Raw genomic sequence first — 22,317 nt, 5'->3', positions numbered from 1 at the left:
ATGCAGATACCACTGAAGGTACGGTGATGCACGTACGGACATGCAGTACGGTGATGCGATGCGTATGTATGGTGACATGCAGTACAGACATACACGAACATACAGTACTACGATGTGGCGCGCAAGTATGACGATGTGCAGTACGGCTACAGGTACCAGACCTTCCGTACGACTGTACGGAAGAGAATGCAGTTACACCTTTGGTTTGGGAAGCTGGACGCCTGGATCTTGGACAACAGCTGAAGAGCCTCGAACAGGCTGGAAATGTGACGACGACTAGCAGTGCAGCAGACTCCCAATGAGCAATGGGAGACTCGGGGGCTGACTTGAGCTAGAAGACAAGAGCAATACCTGCTCTGATACAACTAAAGGTCCGAAATGAAGAGAGAGAGAGAGAGAGTGCAGGTACAAGACGGATAGGTAGTCATGTCAAAAAACTTAGATAACTTGAAAACACACAAGTACAAAGTACTTGTACCTAGTCCTAGGAGTAAGTGTCCTAGGTGTCACATAGGACTAAGTGTCCTAGGTGGCCTAGAAGGCACTAACACTATAAGTGCCTACACTTATGCCTACAAGGCACATACCATGGCCTATAGGGCATCACTAGAACCACCACAAGATGGCCTACAATATCACCCCCTTAGGAAGTTGGCTGAATGTGAATGATCTAATGAAGAAGAATATCAATATAATGAAATTTTATCTTATATAGGGAAAGGAAGTATCGATCATGCAATGACATGAGACATTGCATGCTTCAAGATGATTATACCAAAAATGCATGAAAAAGATGCTTTTAATTGCACTAAAGTAAAAATTTGAGTTCTTCCATGTTAATCAACAACTCAATTTTCTTTGATAAAATCCAACTTAGCTAAGATGACGTGCATATAGCCAGTACATGACCAAGACTTCCTATACATACAAGGGAAAACGTTTTGGGAAGTTCACTAAAGAATATGTAAGATAGCATGTGCATTAATATGTGTGGGGGTTATTAATTAAAGAAGTCAAACGACTTTCATAGAATTGTAGATACAAAAGGGCTTCTAAGGCTGAATTGTTTTTAAAAAAAAAAGGCTTATGAAATATTAGTGTAAAACACCCATGTGAAGAAAGAATATTATTAGTCCCTTTAAACCGATGAGAGATTTTGCACAATGAAACCCCGAGGGAAGATTGAATGAAATTGACATGTTGCTCCTTGGAAGAGGGCATGAAATAGCTACTCAAGTTGTATAATATCCATCCTTTTTGTATCTTGCCAATTGCTTCCAAGGATTTGTATGTTCCAAACTTTTGATCCCTATTGAGTTTAGAGATTCCATGTAGAGCACACTTCTCTTCACAAATTAACCTTAAATCTCGTGTGTATCACAAGACCTAGATTAAAATTCTCTCGTATTTGAGACCAAAACCACTATGGAAATCCCTATATATTGAGTGCATAGGGTTGATGAATATCACAAGAAGAAGCCTATTAATGGATCTTTAGAAAAGTGATCAAGGATCAAGAACCAAAGGACATGCATGATACATTAAGAATTGGAAGAGATTCTCAAGATGAATATGAAGAAGCAATGAGTATGATTGCTACTAGGTCAATTCATTATTTGCAATTGACAATCACTAAGCCAATATTAAAGGCTTCACTTATCCTTGTGTTTTAGTAAAATAAGAAATATTGTACATCATTAAAAAATAAAGCTTTATAACATTTAATAAGGGAAGATATCTAGGGAAAAAAAAGTTATAAATGATCTACAACAAGCATGGTAGGAAATTCAAAGGTTTCTTAGGCTAATGATAGGTATGTTGGAAATATTTTATTGTTAAGTTTAGAAGACTATAGGAAATTATTATATGAGGAATATTATTTAATCCATGAAAATGCTGTATAAGGTCCACCTATAGGAACCGAAACAAACCAACTACTAAATCCACATATCATGGACATCATATTCAACGGGATTTTTGTTAAAGAAGCATCATTGATTATGAAAACATTATGCGGATGAGAAAGCCCAAAAAAAGGCTCTCAAACCCTTCTTAATGCTTGTATTTGTTGTGTTTTCTCAAATTTAGAATAAGGACTCTAGTAGCTCTTAAGGAGGGGGTCCTTTTTTGAGAACTAGGCTCACTCAATATGGCCTAACCATCTTCTTGAGCTCTCAAAGGGATCATGATGCATGCACCTTTTCTACTTATTCCACTCTAGCTCTCATAGCAAAGATTGGTTCTTATACAATTTATATGAATCCCTAATTGGGTCAGCTAAGTCCTTGCAAGGAAGGTTTGGAAGGCAATTCAATTTCAGATAGGAGAGCCAATAAATTGGAAGGCTATTCTTTTAGGGGATGCACCTAAAGTCAAGTTTGGAATGTGGTCTCAATGAAAATCATGCCCTATGGTGTATTTGGTTGTTCATAAATAATATGCAACTCAATGGTGTCCTTAGCAATTGATAGGATGAATTCTCGGACTGATTCAGTAGAAACATGATTTCTCTTAATTCATGATGACTGTTTACTATATTTTTCTAATTAAAACCTCTTCTAGTTGATCTACCTATAGGCTCACAAAAAATTGGACTAGGAGATCTTCAACATTCAACCATACAAAGAAATGGAGGCCCATTATAAAGTCTTTTGCAGTTGCAACACTATTTAGAAAGAACTTCATGCTAAAGGTCCCTCAGGGTTAAGGAAGAAATTTCTTGAAATAGTTCAACCTACCTCTTGGAGTTTTATCACTGTTGTCTCTCAATTGCTTAGCCTATTAGCACCATTTTCATGCATCTGGACATTTTCTACTATTTTCTTTTTGTAAAAGATGATATTTATGGAACAAAATGTAATATGCTTTTTTTTAATATAGTATATACAACCTTTTTTCTACTCAAAAAGAAGGAAAGAAAAAGTTTGATTAGAAAAAGTACAAGCACTCATTCTAGCAAAAAAGCATGCAAACAAGAAAATACCCATAGCCACCAAATTTAAAAGCCAAGTGTTGACCATCAAAATAGTCACTAGAAAGTTTTTGAATAGATAAGACTTGATGTGACTTGTGTAGCATGAGATGAAGTTGATGGTTCTTGATTTGCAAGATTCTAGGCCTCTCCATCCGAGAGTTCCTTTCCTAGAAAATAAAGATAGTTAAGGCATTCTTGGATTAGTAGATCCATTATTAAATAACCCACAGTCTCTAAGACCTTGTTGATAACCCATGAGCTCCTTTTAATTTTGTTAGACTCATGAAATAAGAATAAGGACCCAATTGATGGTTCCCCAAGTGCATCCTCGTAGTCCTCACACCCTTGCTAGACCCTTCTTGCTAGAGGTCATACAAAAACAAGTGGAATACATCCTCCAAAATAGGAGTCTTTAATAAGGACCATTAGTTTTACTTATATTGAGTCACTTACGTTAGTCCAAATCTCTTTATGCATTATCAACCATATGACTAATGCATAAAGAAATTCAACTTGATTTATGCATTATCAACCATATCACAATCTCTTTGGCTTGGATAAGATTAGACCTACTTGTCAAATATAAGGGCTACCAACTCTTTTCCATCTATTGTTAAAAAGAGCAAACAACTCAAAAATCAAGGGGTTAAAAGAATTTTGTAAGTATTGTTTGTCGTATAAGGAAATACGGCATACTTCCCAAGTAACATCCCCTCACCATGAAAGAAGCACAACTTGATTCCTAATAACAGTGGATATCCATTCTCCGTTGTTACAAAAATGAGGTAGGAAATAAGGTTAAAAGTTGTGGATGGATGCATTAATCCTTATGGATAGCACAAGAAAGGAATGGAAAAAGTAGACAAGGCAGTAGTTTCATAGGTTTTACACGCACGTGCGCACAACACACATCTTCCCCACACCAACATAGTCAAATGTGCCTGCACATCGCCCCCCACGTGCACGCATGGACACACACACACACACACACATTTTTTTTGGGTGAAACTATGAACATCATATTATGAAACAATCATTTTACAAAAGGGCAAGACTCCAGAAAAGAGCCAATGCCCTATCCATTAGAAACAGTAAAAGAAAATCTCAATTCAAGAGACATCCAAATCCTCCTTATACCGCAATGAGGCTCGAAAGAACTCATAGGGGTGCTGAAAAGGAGAAGCTAGAAATGCATGATTACGATGTAGCCATAGGATCCACCGCCCAGTATCTAATCCAATGAAAGAAAAGAGAGTACTAGGACAAAGTAGCTGGTAATTTGTCAAATATCCAGAAAAACCTCAAGAACCTATGTGCCGAAAATTTGAGAGAAAAAATAAGAAATCCCGTCCAAAAGGTCCCTTAATATGGACAAAACCACAGTAAGTGCTGAATACTCTCAGGAGCATGATGACATCTTGAACAAAGAGGAGAGGTGATCCTTCTTTGAGCCAATTTTACTCCCACCGAAAAAATACTAACAATGCATCTCCAAAAAAAAAACCTCTGCTTTAATGGCATTTTCAGCTTCCATATTAACTTCAAAGTCGCTTTCCACTAAGATAAAGACTTATTCAAATGCCAAAGAGAATTTGCATGATGAGCAATCCATGGAGGAACACATACACACACACTTTCTTTTTAGTGAAAGAACACACACACACAACAATAACTTTACATGGCAACACTAATCCCACAAGGCTAAAACTTCACAGTTTCATCCCCAAGAATTGCACAAACCCTATAAATCACCTAAATCTTTGTTGTAAAAACTATAGAACATCCAATTTCATTTATGCCAAAAAGCTCATGTGAAGAAATATTAAATGGGCTTGTTAAGTCCATTTGTGGGTTTTTGTGCTTCAAGCTAGCAACCTATTCCCCTTTGCTCATTCAAAAAGTGCTTAATTTCAAATGCTGACACAAACTTTAAATATTATTCTATGTGGCTACACTCTGAAGCGCCATCTCACTTTCCTTGTAATTCAAAATTCGAATTTTCCCTCCACTAGAGTCAGCTGAAAGTCAGATAGGCAGGCCAGAGTTTTCAATTCTTTTGGATTCTTCTTTTCAATAATATAATATTATAATACATGTATCAAATGTGTCTTGTAGTCTGGTATTTTGTCACCTTCCCCTAGAAAAACCCCACATTCTTTCTTGCTGGGTCATAGCTTGTTATCAATCCATGTTTTGTCCAAGTTTAATAGTCCCTTTATCTAGCTTTTTGACAAAAGTAACTTTGATCAGAATTCCCCTAGAAAAACCCCATATTCTTTCTTGCTGGGTCATAGCTTGTTATCAATCCTTGTTTTGTCCAAGTTTAACAATCCCTTTCTCTAGCTTTTTGACAAAAAGTAACTTTGATCAGAATTCCATCTAAATAGAGCAATTTATGTATTAATTATTGTTGTTTTTTGTTTTGTTTTATTTGTTTTATTTGTTTTTTTTTGGGGGGTTTGACATTCCATCTCAATACTGATTTGGTAGAAGCCGAAGTGCAATGCACGCATTACTGGTTATAAGTATTCAAGCCCCACTGGGATGATCAATTATCAATACGCCTGAAATTCAGTTAAGTGACGGGGAGAAACTTCCCAAACAAAACTATTCCAAAAACTGGCTGGCACAAGACCATAAGTTCGGTAAGAAGTTCCCAAAGGAGGACAATACAAGAATAATGCATCCCACTTGCCTGCCAAGCTTTGATTGCAAGGCGTAGCCCCAGAAATGGAACAAACATGTTTTCATACTGTAGCAATGTAGCAGTGTCTACTCCATAAAAAGCACTGTGCTACGAGTATCCAGGCATTTTTCAGAGCAAAAAATGCTTGAGAACTATAACCAATATGGCAGCTAAATGCAAAGCAAGACAATGGGCTGCTTCTGAAGTCACCCGCAGTCACAAGCACGACAGCAAACAATGACGTCTTACGTCACCTTGAAACATTAGCATCAATTATATATCATCACATTACACTGCAATTCGGGTTCTGTGCTGCCCCTGGATCGCCCTCTTGCAAAAGCTCAGAAAGCCTGCCATGCAAAACCAAAATTTGAAGTCAGAGATCCTGATTATAACCATCCAACTAGGCCAGGAGCCCATACTGAATTTGAACACCAGTCTTAAAAGGGTCAGAATGTATCAGTTCCTTCCTCTCAAGGCACAAAACTGAAACGAGAAATCAAGAATTTCACTAGAATGCCACTTTCTTTTCAAAGACACTGGATTACAATTATAACACGTACATGGGCAGCCCATCTGCTCCAAGCTCCAACCCAGGAGCAAGTTCTTGAACAATCTCACTTGGAGGTTGACCACACTCTTGCATATTTTGCATGATCTCGACAATTCTCGGAAAATCCTCAGGGTTTGTCTCATATATGCTGCAAAGCTGCTTTATCAGTTCATACTGCCTTGAATATCGACTGTAGTCCTCAGTACTAAGTTTTGCCTTATTGGCCTCCAGCCAGTGTGGATATCTCTGGCCAATTTCTTTCATAGGTTCCTGAAGAATATCTTTGGACAGAAGCTGCCGCATCATTGTATCCATGATCGAATGCATATCCTGAAATAAGTGAATAAAAAATGAGATACCTGTCAGTAAAAAAAGTGCCCAAGTATTAACCCATTAGTAATGTGTATACAGAATATCCTCATCACCTCATATTGCAACACATAAACCCACTTTTCGTATTTTCCATGTGTCCACATAACTCTCTGAACTCAACATTTGTTCAGCTCTATCCCAAACATGGAAAGGAATATACTCGTGTGATAAGGCTCAATCCAATCCAAAGAAAGCTGAAAAAATGCTGAACTCAGTTTGCACCTATTTTCATAAACTCTGACATACAAAGAAAAATGGGAGACCGACAATACAACTTCACATGTGCTTACTTAGAAGTTAAGAGGAAGGTATGCACCTAGGTGTGCTGGACTTCCGCCCTACAGTAATGGAGATGTAGATCCCTGGTTCTCCCTCTGATCCTCACAAAAAATAGTGACCTGCACATGAGTCTCCGAGAATGCATGGATCCCTGGATATGGGGTCCTATTTATAAGGGGAAATCCCCACCAAACTGGTTGACTGGCTCCTACAGACCAGCCAACCATGTGCACACAGATCAGCTAACTGGCCCTGTGGGTCTGCCAACCAGTCAGTAGCAGACTGCTGAGCCAGAGTGGCCCCTCCTTCCTATATAAGGCCCTGCCAAACAGGCGTCTATTTTGCAGGTCATCTGCCAGTACCAGATTTCTCTTGCTGCTTCTGTACCACACCTGTCGTACCTACTGTACAGCTTGCCCAGCTGTTGCTGCTGACCAGCTGCTCTCGTAGCCCTTCTTTCCTGCTGTGCACTGTTGCAGACCTTCTGCCCTCTGCTTGGGCTTACAAGTTCAAGTTGTTGATCAATGGAGGTGATCAAGAGGGTTCTCCAGACTAGGCCAATTACATGATGCTAGAAGGAGTGGATAATGATCCTGTCAAATCCTTCATGCTGGAGACAAGGGATGTTAAAGATCAAGAAAGATGATAGGTATCCCTCCAGCAAACTCTCGAGTGAGTCTATCACCGATTGATCTTTTACTGGTACTATGATCAACATGGACCAACCACTAGATCTCATTGTGCGAGGAATCAAGGACTAGAACACAAATTTTCACCGGTTGTATACTGGGTTGAAATAGGTCAGTACCTTGCAGGTTTGGTTGGTCCGTATTTCTCAGGGGACGATTGGATGGTTTTGTTGGTGCCTTGAGATATTGAAGAAGACATCAGAGTGTTCATGACGAGGGCCAGAAGTTGTACCAATGTTCCAAATAAAATCCAGTTGTTTGTGAGCAATTCTTGGAGATATTAGAGATGCGGGATACAAGACTAGATAAAGAAGACATCCTTAACTTGTTCATGAGAGTTTATGCAACAGAACTGATGTAGCAGTTCTTTGAAAGAGTTGGTGTTGGGCCACACTGTGTCATTGAGAGGGGGTATTGGAGATATAGGGTCAATGCCCCACCTGTGAGCCCCCAAGTCAGGAGAGCTCAGGGGGTCGACATCTCAGCATAGATGAGCTTGTATTGGGAAGGGTTCAGGCTGCCATGTGGGCAGCAACATGGGTGCTACATGGGCAGCAGATCACAGTCCTTATTAGGGTTTATTTGGGGCAGCTCAGTGGCAAGCATCACTAGACTGTAATTCCAGGGTACGTGTCTTCATGATGTTGTTCTGAAGATTTCAATAGATTTCTTGGGACCAATGTTTGTACAGGTGCCCTCAATGGGATGGAGAGTGGAGGGTGAAAGCCTTCCGTACAGACAGAGGGAGATCTCTCATTGCTGAGGCTTTCCACACCTATTGCAAGATTGTCCTTAAAATTAGCGACAAAGGCTTCGACAAGTTCAAGTTGCCGATCGATGGAAGTGAGCAAGAGGCTTCTCCAGCCTAGGCCCAGCTACATGATGCTGTACCTTGCAGGATCTGGTTGGTCCTTATCTTCGCAGGGGGACGACTGGATGGTTTTGTTTGTGCCTTCGGATACTGAAGAGATCGGAGTGTTTGTGACTTGGACCAGAACTTGTAGCAGTGTTCCAGACTGGATGCGTTTGTTTCTGAGCGATGCGGAGAAGTTCCTAGAGATACTAGAGGTGCAGGATACAAGACTAGATAAAGAAGACATCCTTAGCTTGTTCCTGAGAGCTTCTGCAAAGGAGCTGATGGAGCAGATCTTTGACAAAAAAGAAAGAAAGAAGAAAGAAAGAGATTTTATTAGAGTCTTCGGAAGACCGATGGGTCTCTGACACTGAAAGAAAAGCTGATTCAAATCACAGTAAGGGTGGAGCTACTGAAACGAGCATCATCACTTGTGCTGAATCCTAAGTCTGATCATACATAATCAAATACATCTGGATGTAACAATGAAAAGAAAAGGACTGGAGTGGAGCGTAATCCTTCGTATGTCATGTCGCCCTAGCTGGTGCATAGCCGGTAATGGGACGCTGGCACCCGTCAAGGGGTGCCGTGCGTCTCAATCTCCTGGACGAGGCTCAACGCAAGACTAAAGCCACCGTGACTCCCGTGGGACGTATCTGTGAAGATAGTGGGAGAGAGGGAAGGAGTCTCACTTGAGGCTTTCTCACAATCACAATGGGGGAATACACACGAAGGTGGAGGCTGAAAACAGTTTTCCTCTTCTTAGTTGTGAAAGTCAAAAGAACTCTAGTACAAAGAAATAGAAGAACCCTATATGTGGGTCTCAAACCAAACTCAACTAACTAAGGTAGCATACTAATTGAGCCACGAACTAGTGTAGATAAGGATAGCTGTCATCCAGCTATTATTCGTGGGCGGTATACCAACCGCATCTGTAGCTAACAAGTCGGTGACATAAATGCACAACGATCACCCTGGCATATCGCGAGTGGAGCTCGATATCTTAACACTCTCCCTCGAGCTCAATCCCAATTCCTGCACACCAAGCAGGTCTCTGAACTTGCGCAGCTTCTCTGCGCCCAATGCTTTTGTGAAGATGTCAGCTACTTGATTCTCTGTGCTGACATAAACTAGATCAATAAGACCTAGTAACACTTTCTCCCGCACATAGTGATAATGCACCTCAATGTGCTTTGTTCTAGCATGAAAGACTGGGTTCTTTGCCAAGTGTATACTGCTCATGTTGTCACAATAAATGACAACTGGCCCATCTGTAGACTGATGCATATCATAGAGTAGCTTATGCAACCAAGCTACCTCACATGCAGCCATTGCTGCACCCCTGTACTCAGCCTCTGTGCTCGACAAGGCAACTGTACTGCTCCAAGTGACTGCAGCACTCCCAAAAGAGAACACATATCCACTGGTAAATCGTCTATCAGAAATACTACCAACCCAATCAGCATCAGTGTATCCATGCAACTGTATATGAACCCCAGCCTCATAAAATAGTCCATACTGCAATGTGGACTTCACATACTTGAGTATGCGTCTACCCGCATCCAAATGCGGTTTCCTTAGAGCCTGCATAAACTGACTTACCAACCCAACATAGCTCAAATCTGGCCTGGTGATAGTCATGTAAATCAAACTTCCTACTATGCGTCTGTACGTAGTAGGGTCTTTCAGAAGCTCACCTGCATCTGCGCTCAGCTTCACATTCTGCTCCAAAGGAACTGAAATAGGCTTACAGCCTGTCATCCCATATTTGGACAGCATATCCAGTCCATACTGCCTCTGCAAGAGCTGTATCCCACTTGGTGATCTAATCACCTCAATGCCCAAGAAATAACGCAGCTCTCCCAAATCCTTCATCTCAAACTTCTGCCTCAATAGCATTTTCACATGAATGATATCTTCATCACTATCACCTGTGATGATCAAATCATCAACATAAATGACAAGTAGCATAATCCCTTTCTCTGTTTTTCTCACATAGAGTGAGAAATCTGCCTTGGAAATCTGAAAGCCAATAGTAACAAGATATTGTCCTATCTTATCAGACCATGCTCTAGGTGCTTGCTTCAAGCCATACAAGGCTTTCTTCAACCTGCAAACAAACTCAGGATGAATAGAATGAACATAACCTGCTGGCTGCTCCATAAAGACCTCTTCTTGCAAATCACCATGCAAGAAGGCATTCTTTACATCCATCTGATGTAAAGACCATCCCTTTGATGCAGCCATAGCAATGGCTGCTCTTACGGTTGCCATCCTTGCAACCGGGCTGAAAGTTTCTTCATAATCAATGCCATATGTCTGTGCATACCCCTTGACAACTAATCTTGCCTTGTATCTATTCACAGAACCATCTGCATTCTGCTTAATCTTATAAACCCACTTACAGCCAATTGCATTCTTGTCTTTAGGCAAAGGCACCAATTCCCATGTAGCATTTGCATCCAAGGCATCCATTCTTTCATCCATGGCTTTCTCCCATTTTTCATTTCCCATGGCTTGCTCAAAAGAAGTGGGTTCTGGTTCCTGTATCACTTTGACCATATAGGCATAGTGAATGGCTGTAAATCCATCATATTTCAGCTAATCCACAGGATACCTAACCCTGGTAGTCCTGCGCAAAATAGACTCACTTCTAGGTGCTCTCAAAACATCCCTGGTCTTCCTTACTCCAGGTGTAACAACAGAAGGAATACCCAACTCATCATTAATGCTCTGTTCTGAGCCACTGGATTCACCATCCACATAAGAGTGACCTGCATTCACATCAGACATGGGCTGATCTACCTTCTCTTTTCCTTTTCGTGATACCTGCGTACCACTATCTGCATTGCTTTGAGGAAATCCTCCTGATCTCAATCTACCTGTCCATGACGAAGTATGTGAACCACTGCTAGAGGACACTGTAGGTCCACTGATATTTTGTGATTGCTGCTGTGAATTTTGTGCAGCATTACCATTTTATGCATCTACATCAATCATCACATTTATTGGTTTATACCAGCTGCTCATCTCATCAAAAACAACATCTCTGCTCACTGTGAACTTACGTGTAGAAGGGTTATAGCATACCCTTTCTGCTGCAGAGAATAACCAATAAAGACGCACTTCTCAGCCTTTGGATCCAACTTGGACCTCAACTCATCTGGCACATGAACATAGGCAATGCAACAAAGAATTTTCAAATGAGAAATGTCTGGTTTCCTACCAGTATACATCTCCTCTGGTGTCATGCCATGGTATTGCTGCAGTGGGAGTCCTGTTCATTATATAAACTGCTGTTGCAACTGCTTCAACCCAATAATAATCTGGTAGATCTTTTTCATTTAGCATGACCCGAGATACCTCTCCAATATGCCTGTTTTTCCTTTCTGCAATTTCATTTTGCTGTGGGGTATGACTGCATGAATATTGCTGCTTTATACCATGCTCCTGCAAGAACCTTGCAAACTCATTTGAGAGGTACTCTCCCCCTCCATCTGACCTTAGGCATTTTATTTGCACGCCTGTTTCTTTTTCAACCATAGCTTTGAAAGCTTTGAAGTGCCCAAACACTTCACTTTTCTTTTTCATAAAATACACCCAAAGTTTTCTGCTGAAGTCATCAATAAATGTGACAAAATAGTGACAGCCACCAATAGATGCAGCTTTAGTAGTCCACACATCAGAGTGAATTAATTCCAATGGCTTTTTACTCTCTTGAACATGCCTAGGAAAAGATTTCATTGCCTGTTTCCCAAATTGACAGGCTTCACAAACCTTATGCATTTTTACAACCTTGAATTTAGGCAATCCTGCAACAATATTTTGGGCTTGCATTGATTTAAGTCGCTGTATATTAACATGACCACTGCGTTTGTACCAGATATCAATATCTGCAACTACACCGGTCCCATGTGCAAACTTGCTGCACTCAATTCAGGCATGTCCGCATCCAACGTAAACATCCTGTCCTTCTTCTTTCCTTTTGCTATCAAGCGACCATTATTTTTCATATCCTCAACAAAGCATCCATGAGGATTAAATCTGATCTGCAAGCCCTGCTCAACCATCTGATCAACAAAAACCAGGTTCTTGGTGATGTTCGGGACATGAAATACATCAGACAAGTATTTCTTTTTCCCATCCTGCATAGATAAAGGAATTTTGCCAATCTGCACAATAGGATGTGCAGTATCATCACCAGTCTCCACAAATCTTGATTTTTTCATTTTCCTTGCATCCTGCATCCATTCAGCATGACCTGTCATGTGGTTTGACGCACCTGAGTCAACATACCACACATCATTGCTTTCTTGTGCACTTGTCACAGAATTTGTCATATGCTGCACCATAACAAATGCTCATTCCTGTCATCACCCTGTCTACTAGAGGATGCATAATTGCCTTGCTGCAATTTTTCATTCATAATGTCATTCTGCTTTTTGTAGCAGTCTTTAGCCATATGCCCCATTTTACCACAGTAGTAGCATTCAACATTGCTGTTTGCATTTTGACCTCTCTGCCATCCACCACGACCTCTTTGGCTCCCCCTACCTCTAGAGTTACCACGTCTCTATACATTTTTGCCAAATTATCCCATGCCTCCTTTGACGTACTTGCATCCTGAATATGCACAATCATGGAGTCCGAAATACTGATAGACAGCCAGTACATAACTTTCCTGGCTCTCTCATGCCATCCTTTGAATGCCTGCATTTCCTGTTGATTGAGAACATTAGGAAGAACAGGTTCTTCATTTCCTGTTATGAACTCCCAATAGCCTTTTCCCATCAAGAAATTCGTCATTCTAAACTTCCATGCCTGGAAGTTGTTCTTGTCAAGCTTTTCAGTGACAATCTGTGAAAGAGAATCAGATGCCATTACAGAACACTGCAAAATATTCTGTCACTGCAAAAAACATAGCTTTTGCCTCACACGGACAGATCTGCAAAACTGACGAAAGTGATATTTCACCACAGTCACTTCCTAGTAACGATTTTGCATCAACAGGCAACAAGCATGAGTCTGTAACTCCCAATGTCTGCGCACAGGCATACGATGCAATTTCCGCGATAACTTTTCACCGACCTGCAGAACAGTGGTCGCACAGCAAAAACAGGACGTTTTTCTGAGTGCCTGCGGAGAACTTCCGCCTCCAAAACGGGCCCCGAAATGACCTCGAATCAGAAAAAATAGTCACCAAGGGCTTCGCCATGTCCCGCAGCATATAATGCTCTCTCGCCACACCGTGAAGGGCATCTCAATCTGAGACAGTGCACTCTTGCACTTCCGGCTGTGCTACCTGCAGAGATTTGCTCCCAAACTCGAAAAAGGAAAGCAACACTGGTCCTCTTACCAGGACACTGCGAACTTGGTTTGCTTTCTTGAGCTCCTTACCACGAACAAGGCTCTGATACCATGTGAAGATAGTGGGAGAGAGGGAAGGAGTCTCACTTGAGGCTTTCTCACAATCACAATGGGGGAATACACACAAAGGTGGACGCTGAAAACAGTTTTCCTCTTCTTAGTTGTGAAAGCCAAAAGAACTCTAGTACAAAGAAATAGAAGAACCCTATATGTGGGTCTCAAACCAAACTCAACTAACTAAGGTGGCATACTAACTGAGCCACGAACTAGTGTAGATAAGGATAGCTGTCATCCAGCTATTATTCGTGGGGCGGTGTACCAACCGCATCTGTAGCTAATAAGTCGGTGACATAAATGCACAACGGTCACCCTGGCATATCGCGAGTGGAGCTCGATATCTCAACAGTATCCTGGGTCTAAATAATGATGAGAGGTCTCCCAGAGTGATTTGTGTGTCCCCTCGATGTCTCGTGTGTCATGCTACGATCGTCGGGTTGGGATCTCTGTCACGTCTGCAGCTAGAGACTCGACGATCAATGTCACTCGATGGGAAGAACTCTATGATCCTCCTCTGAGAGGTGTCTGATGATGTGGCCAAGCCCCGTCGCGTGAGTAAGTACTCTCTGTGTCGGATCCCCTCGTGAATGAAGGCCGCGAGGCATCTCTGATCTGGGTAGGCGAGGAATCTAGAAAGGAGCTCGGAGTTGTCTCTGAAGAGGCAGTGGTAGTGACCTCGGATCTCGAGTACACTGGGCACTTGAAAATAAAATGCTCCTCCGACTCAACCTCCTGACAATTGCACAATATGCTATGTCGCTCTCTATGCAGAGGCAGTGTGATGATACCTGAAACTGTCCGATGGAGATCTGTAGTGAGTGAGGCATATGAAGCTCAGTGTACCTCGGTGGTGTGATGAAGCCCTCCTCCGAAATACGAAGACAGTAATCTCTGTAGAAACTTAGCTTCACTGGAAGCTCCCTTGGCTCCAACCAGGTCCTAAGATGTGTAGCTGCAGGAGATCCTCTTGAATGACCTGGTTGGTGTGTGGCCCGATTCGGATGGTGGGTGGGAGTATCGGAGGGGCATCTAAACTATACTGAAAAGGAGGTATCCTATCGATGTGGGACCCTAGTCTCACAAACCATATGTGAGTCCGTGCATACCAGCATCGCTCATCTCCCTCTACTACCAACCTCTTGGAAAAAATCGAGAGCCAACCATGGCAACCTTTGTCTCCCTAATGTGCAATCCCCATATGATCTAACCCGGTGTAGATATGTGATGGTCTGAAAGGCTGCATCTAGCTGGAGTGGAGAAGCACCACCAAACTCGGCCTGAATAATGTGATGTGGTACAGACGGTTTCCCCCGGATCATCCGTGAGAGCATGAGGATCTGCAGGCGCTCCACCCATGTCGACTCTATCTCTGACATGTCAGGCCCCCAACAAGGGTCGCCATACATACTGGTTGGTCGGACCAAGGAGTCGAAGAGAAGAGCCTCACTCCGAGAATCCTGGAAGTGGGAGTGGAAGCATTGTCTCTCTAGCCGAGCCAGTGAGGCGTATCCCCTGCTCAGTCTAGCTTGCATTACTGGTCTCATTTTGAAGATCAGGCTGGAGAAGATGGCCCCTAAGTAAGTGTATGAGGATACGATCTCAACTGGTGACCCACCGAAAGTAAAAGTAAACTGCTTCCGTTGCATGTTTGCTCGAGAGGTGTTAAAGATCATGACCTTGGTCTTGCCAAGGTTGACCTCCAAATCATGGGATAAACAAAAAGCTTGCAGTGCATCCAAATGTCGCTGAAGCCCCTCGGGTGTGGACGACAAGAGTGCCACGTCATATGCATAAAGAAGAATCATGATGATGATCCCGACAAGTAAGCAACCGCTCCCTCCGAACGCCCCCATGAAAGTCTCAAGCTCATCGATGTAGAGGCCAAACAGGGTCGGTGATAAGAGACAACCCTGTTAGACCCCTATGGTACTCAAGATCTCATCTGTACAACCTGCGCCTGTCCGAACTCGGCCTGAGACTCTCTCATACAGTGCCATGACTGCCCAGATGATCTCTTGATCAAATCCCAGTGTCTGTAGGCGTGTGATGAGATGAGCTCGAGGTACTATGTCAAAGGCTTTGCAGAAATCCACAAAGCAGCAATATACCCACTCCTTCCGTGATCTGGCCTCCTCAATGACACTCCTGAGTGTGAGTATAAGATCCATAGTCCCATGGTCACGCCTGAAACCGGCCTGACCCTCTGCTTTGAGCCCTCTCATCTCTGCGAACAAGCTGACCGACGCATCCAATACAACTGCATAGATCTTGGACATCACATGTCCAATCATGATAGTCCTGTAGTTACTCGGGTCCATGGGATCCCCCGCCTTGTGGATGGGGGTGATGGTATTAAGTGTCTAAGTGCGGGGGAAGCCAAGGCAAACAGCGTCATTGAATAGCTTTGCTAGGATCGGGGCTAACGTGTCGATCCCATATGCGATAAACTCAGTGCATAGCCCCTCGTGATCCTTAGCTCGGCCATTGTGCAGTTTTCATGTCGCGTCCTTAACTCCCCCTCTGGTGAACAACGTGCAAGTGGTGGAGCGAGGTGTGTGAGATTTGGAGTGGGCTGGTGTGGGACATCATAAAGATGGTGTGCATACGTGTGTCAGACTCTCGTGTCGATGAGGGGTGATGGACACCTACGCTCAAGGAATCTCCGCCAGAGTTGGTGTTGGGCCACAGTGTGTCATTGAAAGAGGGTGTTGGAGATATATGGTCAATGCCCCAACAATGAGCCCCAGAAGAGCTCAGGGGGGTTGACACCTCAGCATACATGTGGGTAGATGATCCTGTAGGGGGAAGGGTTCAGGCTGTCATGTGGGCAGCATATCATATTCCTTGTTAGGGTTTATCTGGGGTAGCCCAAAGGGCCATCAGTCTTTGTTGCTAATCTTATATTACTCACATTAAGGCCTCTTCAAAGTATCATACACATAAGACACATACACATATGGTAGAAGCACATCGATGCATGTTTTAAAACACATGCATGAGCATGATGTGTGATAAAAAACAAGGAAATGCGCATGCCCAACCATGCAAATGATATTCAAGCCACATCAAAATTTGTGAGCACATGGATATTACTAGCATAACGGAATTTGCAAAGTATCATTCCCATCGGACACATATACATATTCTTGAAGCATACCAATGCATATTTCCCCCCCCTCATAGATTCAACTGTGCTAATGTGTCAAACCCTTGAGCTCTCCTCATTTGGGGGTTCAAAGATGAGGCATTGACCTTGTATCTCCAATACCCCCTCTCAATGACACATTGTGACCCAACACCAACTCTGTCAAAGAACTGCTCCATCCACTCCTTTGTAGAAGCTCTCAAGAACACGTTAAGGATGTCTTCTTTATTTCGTCTTGTATTCCGCACCTCTAGTATACCCAAGAACTTCTTGCATCGCTCACAAAGAACCGGATTTAGGAACATTGGTACAACTTGTGGCTCAAGTCACAAACACTCTGATGTCTTCAGTATGCCAAGGCACCAACTGAACCATCGAGGAGTCCTCCTAAGAAAATAAGGCCAACAAGGTACCAAAGATCCTAGGTCTGTTTCAACCCGCACACAACTCGTGCCATTGGCATCCTAGTCCATGATTCTCTGAATAGTGAGATCCTTGTGGTTGGTCCTACTAGTATTGTCATCTTTCTTTGATCCTTACGATCCCTTGTCTCTACCATAAAGGCTTTGATAGGATCATCATCTGGTCCTTGCAGCATCCATAGTCACAAGAAACGTTTCGTTGTTTCGAGGTTTCGACAGGTTTTGTTTCGTTTCGTTTCGAATCTTCGGACGAAACGGATAGGTTTCGAAATGATACTTGATAAATACAAGGATAGGGGCAGATAAGACATGTTATATTCAAGTTTAGAGTGAACAAAGAGAAATACAAGTGTCAAGTGACAAGTCCTTAGTCAAGACACCCACTGTCTAGCCTCTAGGTAATCCAAAACACAAAGACATTCAGAATTCAAGTCTCCTTTCTCAAGTTTCAAATTTAGACCAATTAATATTTATGGAGTCAAAACTTAAAAGCATATTGACATTGGACATTGGATTCTAGCATCTAGAGATATGAACATTATTGATTCATTGAAATTTGAATCTAGATATATGAGTCATTACTTTCCAAAATGTCAAGTAAATATAAGTTCCCAAAATAGACATATGAAATAATAAGTTCCCAAAGTGACGAGTTGTAGGCTCAAACTTCAAAGTTCCAAAAATGAGTAGCATGAGTGATAACAAATCATAATTTGAAACTACTCAGTGCTCACTACTCTCTCTACCAAGTTCACTATTACTATTTGCATCTTCATTTGTGGATTCTGGTGCCATCGGAACTCTCTTCCTCCTCTACCCTTGCTACCATCTCCTCAAAGAAATCACTACTATGACCACTAGTAGCAAGGGTACGACCACGATCTCGTCGGCGTCTATAACAGCGTGGTGAAGATGAAGTGCCAATGCTTGCAATCAAGGGTGGTGCACTAGTAGATGCTTGTGCAATAACCCTTGATTGCGAACGTGTGACGCGTCGAAAGCGTGCCTCATCCTCTTGAAGGAAATCATATGCTATATCCTCATCGCTGCGCCTTTGGATGAATGATATATCAATATTCTCCCCTCGAGCCAAGCCTCGCTCAAGCTTTCTTAGAACTTCAGGATCAACCTCTTGCACCTTCCAATGTAACACTTCAGCCCCTTCAGCCCCACTGGTACTTTCTTTGTCTTTGAACCTCTCCAAGAGACGAAGGTTGGCATTTACATAGTCCAACCTATCAAGCTGTGATGTGCTCAATCTGTAACATGATACATCACATAAAACGTAATATTTTGAACTAAAACAAGATTGAAAATGCATCTAGATTCTAATTAGTCATGATTCGTAAAATTGAAGAAGATTCAAGACTCAAGAAATGCATCCAACCATTCATAACTTATAAGTTGGATTACCTATTTCTTTTCTTAGTATGGATGTCCGCACATATGCTCCATATGTGCTCAGTTGATCCACTAGTACAATCCTGTGATAAAGCTAATCTTTGCAAAGTGGGAGTAAGTCGCCCATTTATCTCCCACCATGATACAGCAAATTTCCTTTGCTCTAGACTCATAGCCACATCTCGCCTGAATTGGCTACGGTCATGAACATAGAGGACAGACTCTCTTTCAATCCTATAAGATGAGTCATGGACATTGCTTTAGTGTTAGATAGGAATTAGGATAATGATTCATGAAGTAGACTTTAAAGGCATGCATGCCAAAGTCAAAAGAGGTTGCAGGTAAAAGCTAATTGATCGTACAATATACTAAAGTCTAGAATCAAGAATCAAGATACTTAGAAGTTAGTACTCACATTCCTTGCTCTTCAGAGGGGATAACTGTATCCACATAGGATGTCCATCCATTCATAAGAACAATATCGGACCAATGACTTTCCTGCTTGTACAATGGATGCACCATGTAGGAAACAATATGGATTGGTTTATGAAACCAGATCCATCTTTTTGTCGATATGGCACGAAGATCATCCACCCTGTAAATTGCAATATATTAAATTTCAATACTATGTATAAATAAACATTCTCTACATTCTATGTAGCAGCTCATGAGTCATGATAGAATCACTAAAGAGTTTGCATTCCTATGACTTGAGAGAGATCTACAATTGAGCATACTCTCTTTAAGCTTTTGCATGTAGTGATAAAGATGACTCATTGTACTTCCCTCATGGTCAGATAATCTTAAAATGAAGTACAAAGGTGCAATGGCAGCCTTTATGGCTGCAGCTGTCAAGAGTGGCAGCGGAAGATGTAAGCAAACTGAAGCTACAGAATCACACAGAGAATACTAGAGACAACAAGATGTGCCACAAACAGATCTGCAGTAACTTAGCCCATAAACCAGGGCAGCAACTGTAATACAAGGAGTCCTGAACAGGAGCTGCAGAAGGGGCTGAACTGGAGCAGAGGATAGGGGCACAAGGAGGCTGGAGCCTGAGAGCACAGAGGCTGGAGGAGCCTGGAGCGAGGAGGCAGAAGCCTGAGGCGAGGAGGCTGGAGCCTAGGAATGAGGAGGCTGAAGGAGCCTGGAGCGAGGAGGCTGAAGGAGCCTGGAGCACGGAGGCTGGATGATCCTGCAGCAAGGAGGCAGGAGGAGCCTGGAGCGAGAAGGCTAGAGAGGGGGCCTGCAGCGAGGAGGCAGGAGGAGCCTGGAGCGAGGAGGCTGGAGGAGCTGCACCAGAAGATCTGCAGAGGGAGCGTGGGCAGCCAACAGAACAGTTGAAGGGAGGCTCCGGTGAAGATGGCCAGGAGCAGGCTGAAGACGAGCCTTGAGGAGCTGCTGGAAGAACTACAGAGATGAGGAAGGGGGAAGACCCTTTTATAGGGAAGGCCAGGAGGGTCGGCCAGATGGCCTAGACCGACCAGCCTAGTCGGTCAGCCAACTGGGCCGACCAGCTGGTCGGCCAGAGCCTGGTCGGCCAGGGGCTGGTCGGCCAGCCTACCCCCTCTGGCCCCCCCTGCTGCGTGGGAGCTGGTCGGCCAGCCTCGGCCCTGTCTCGTGGGTGCCCCCTCTGAGTGTAGGAATAGCCTCCGACCGATGGAAAGTAGTGTCAGATACAAGTGTGGAACCGGGAATGAAAGAACCTCACGAGGGGCGGGCACACCCACAAAGAAGCCCTCACTCAGAGCACTGTGCACACAAGTACACTGTAGACAGGAGATGCATATAATGCTAACACCCCCTCTCAGCTCCTGTCGAAGAAGCAGGGAGCTGGGTGAGTCCGCAAGAAGCTGGTACTGTCGATGACGAGCCGGACTGTTGAAGGATGGTGAACGGGAGAGTCCCCCTCGAGAGTATGTTTCCGGTTGGGGCCATGTAAAGAAACAATCCAAGACTCGGAGTGTAGTGCAAATGAGGAAGGTTTGTCGGTGAAGAGAATCCGGTAGATGGGAACCTGTACGAGAGAGTAAATGGAGAAGAGGATGTCTGTCCCCCTCTGAAACTGCGATGATGGTATCCTTCCAGGTGTCATAGTTAGTACCATCAAACTTCTGAGTTTCGGAGAAGTGAGGAAGGATTGGGATCTGTGTCTGGAGATCCGTACTTTTTAGATAGGACTCATGATTTCTTGAGTGGCTGAAGCCCCCCATGAGTTTCAATACCAAACAGAGAACAATCGAACCCAAAGATCAAGAGCCAATAAGTTCTGCCAGAAACCCCTGAATAAAGTCGTACGGGTGAAGACGGGAGCCGACCCGATGCGCGATGAAGGAAGGGGGGGAGAGGCTCTTGATGAAGCAGTAGGCTGCTATTGATAGTCCGGGGTACGGGGGCAAAATTCACAACAAAATTCACAAAACCGATTTTCAAGATGCCGACTGGTGCCTGGCTTCGGGGTAGGAGATGCTAGAGAAGCTGTCGAGGTCACAGATGTACCTGGATTCAGGGGCAGGATGAACAAAGGCTGCTGACCAGCAAGAAGGAGAAGGCAAAGAGCTGATCACAAAGGCAGGAGGAACATTGGCTGCCGACCAGCAAGAGAGATGCAGAGAAGAACTCACCCAGGTGTTGGTGGATGCTTCAGTAACCAAGAGGATGGGGAGCACCTAGTGCTCTGATACCATGTCAAGAGTGGCAGCGGAAGATGTAAGCAAACTGAAGCTACAGAATCACACAGAGAATACTAGAGACAACAAGATGTGCCACAAACAGATCTGCAGTAACTTAGCCCATAAACCAGGGCAGCAACTGTAATACAAGGAGTCCTGAACAGGAGCTGCAGAAGGGGCTGAACTGGAGCAGAGGATAGGGGCACAAGGAGGCTGAAGCCTGAGAGCACAGAGGCTGGAGGAGCCTGGAGCGAGGAGGCAGAAGCCTGAGGCGAGGAGGCTGGAGCCTAGGAATGAGGAGGCTGAAGGAGCCTGGAGCGAGGAGGCTGAAGGAGCCTGGAGCACGGAGGCTGGATGATCCTGCAGCAAGGAGGCAAGAGGAGCCTGGAGCGAGAAGGCTAGAGAGGGGGCCTGCAGCGAGGAGGCAGGAGGAGCCTGGAGCGAGGAGGCTGGAGGAGCTGCACCAGAAGATCTGCAGAGGGAGCGTGGGCAGCCAACAGAACAGTTGAAGGGAGGATCCGGTGAAGATGGCCAGGAGCAGGCTGAAGACGAGCCTTGAGGAGCTGCTGGAAGAACTACAGAGATGAGGAAGGGGGAAGACCCTTTTATAGGGAAGGCCAGGAGGGTCGGCCAGATGGCCTAGACCGACCAGCCTGGTCGGTCAGCCAACTGGGCCGACCAGCTGGTCGGCCAGAGCCTGGTCGGCCAGGGGCTGGTCGGCCAGCCTACCCCCTCTAGCCCCCCCTGCTGCTGGGAGCTGGTCGGCCAGCCTCGGCCCTGTCTCGTGGGTGCCCCCTCTGAGTGTAGGAATAGCCTCCGACCGATGGAAAGTAGTGTCAGATACAAG

General features: G+C 43.8%; 1 protein-coding gene across 1 annotated transcript in view; it reads right to left on the bottom strand.

Annotated features, from left to right (window-relative positions):
- Positions 1–5,495: 5,495 nt before the first annotated feature.
- LOC147891644 (peroxisome biogenesis protein 19-1-like) overlaps positions 5,496–22,317 on the bottom strand; it is a 38,703-nt gene continuing 21,881 nt past the window's right edge. Inside the window, exons 4-5 of the mRNA XM_087388171.1 lie at positions 6,224–6,543; positions 5,496–6,010 (exon numbers count right to left, since the gene is read on the bottom strand). Of these exons, the coding sequence (XP_087244297.1) occupies positions 5,944–6,010; positions 6,224–6,543 (387 nt within the window). The 3' untranslated portion in view covers positions 5,496–5,943. The remainder of the gene's footprint in view (positions 6,011–6,223; positions 6,544–22,317) is intronic.

Source organism: Dipteris shenzhenensis, chromosome 17 (assembly GCF_047967505.1).
Source record: "Dipteris shenzhenensis isolate YYH24624 ecotype China chromosome 17, Dip_SZ_1.0, whole genome shotgun sequence".
NCBI classification, from domain to species: Eukaryota; Viridiplantae; Streptophyta; class Polypodiopsida; order Gleicheniales; family Dipteridaceae; genus Dipteris; species Dipteris shenzhenensis.
The sequence above is the reverse complement of the archived record's forward strand: the minus strand, read 5'-3'. Positions and strand labels throughout refer to the sequence as shown.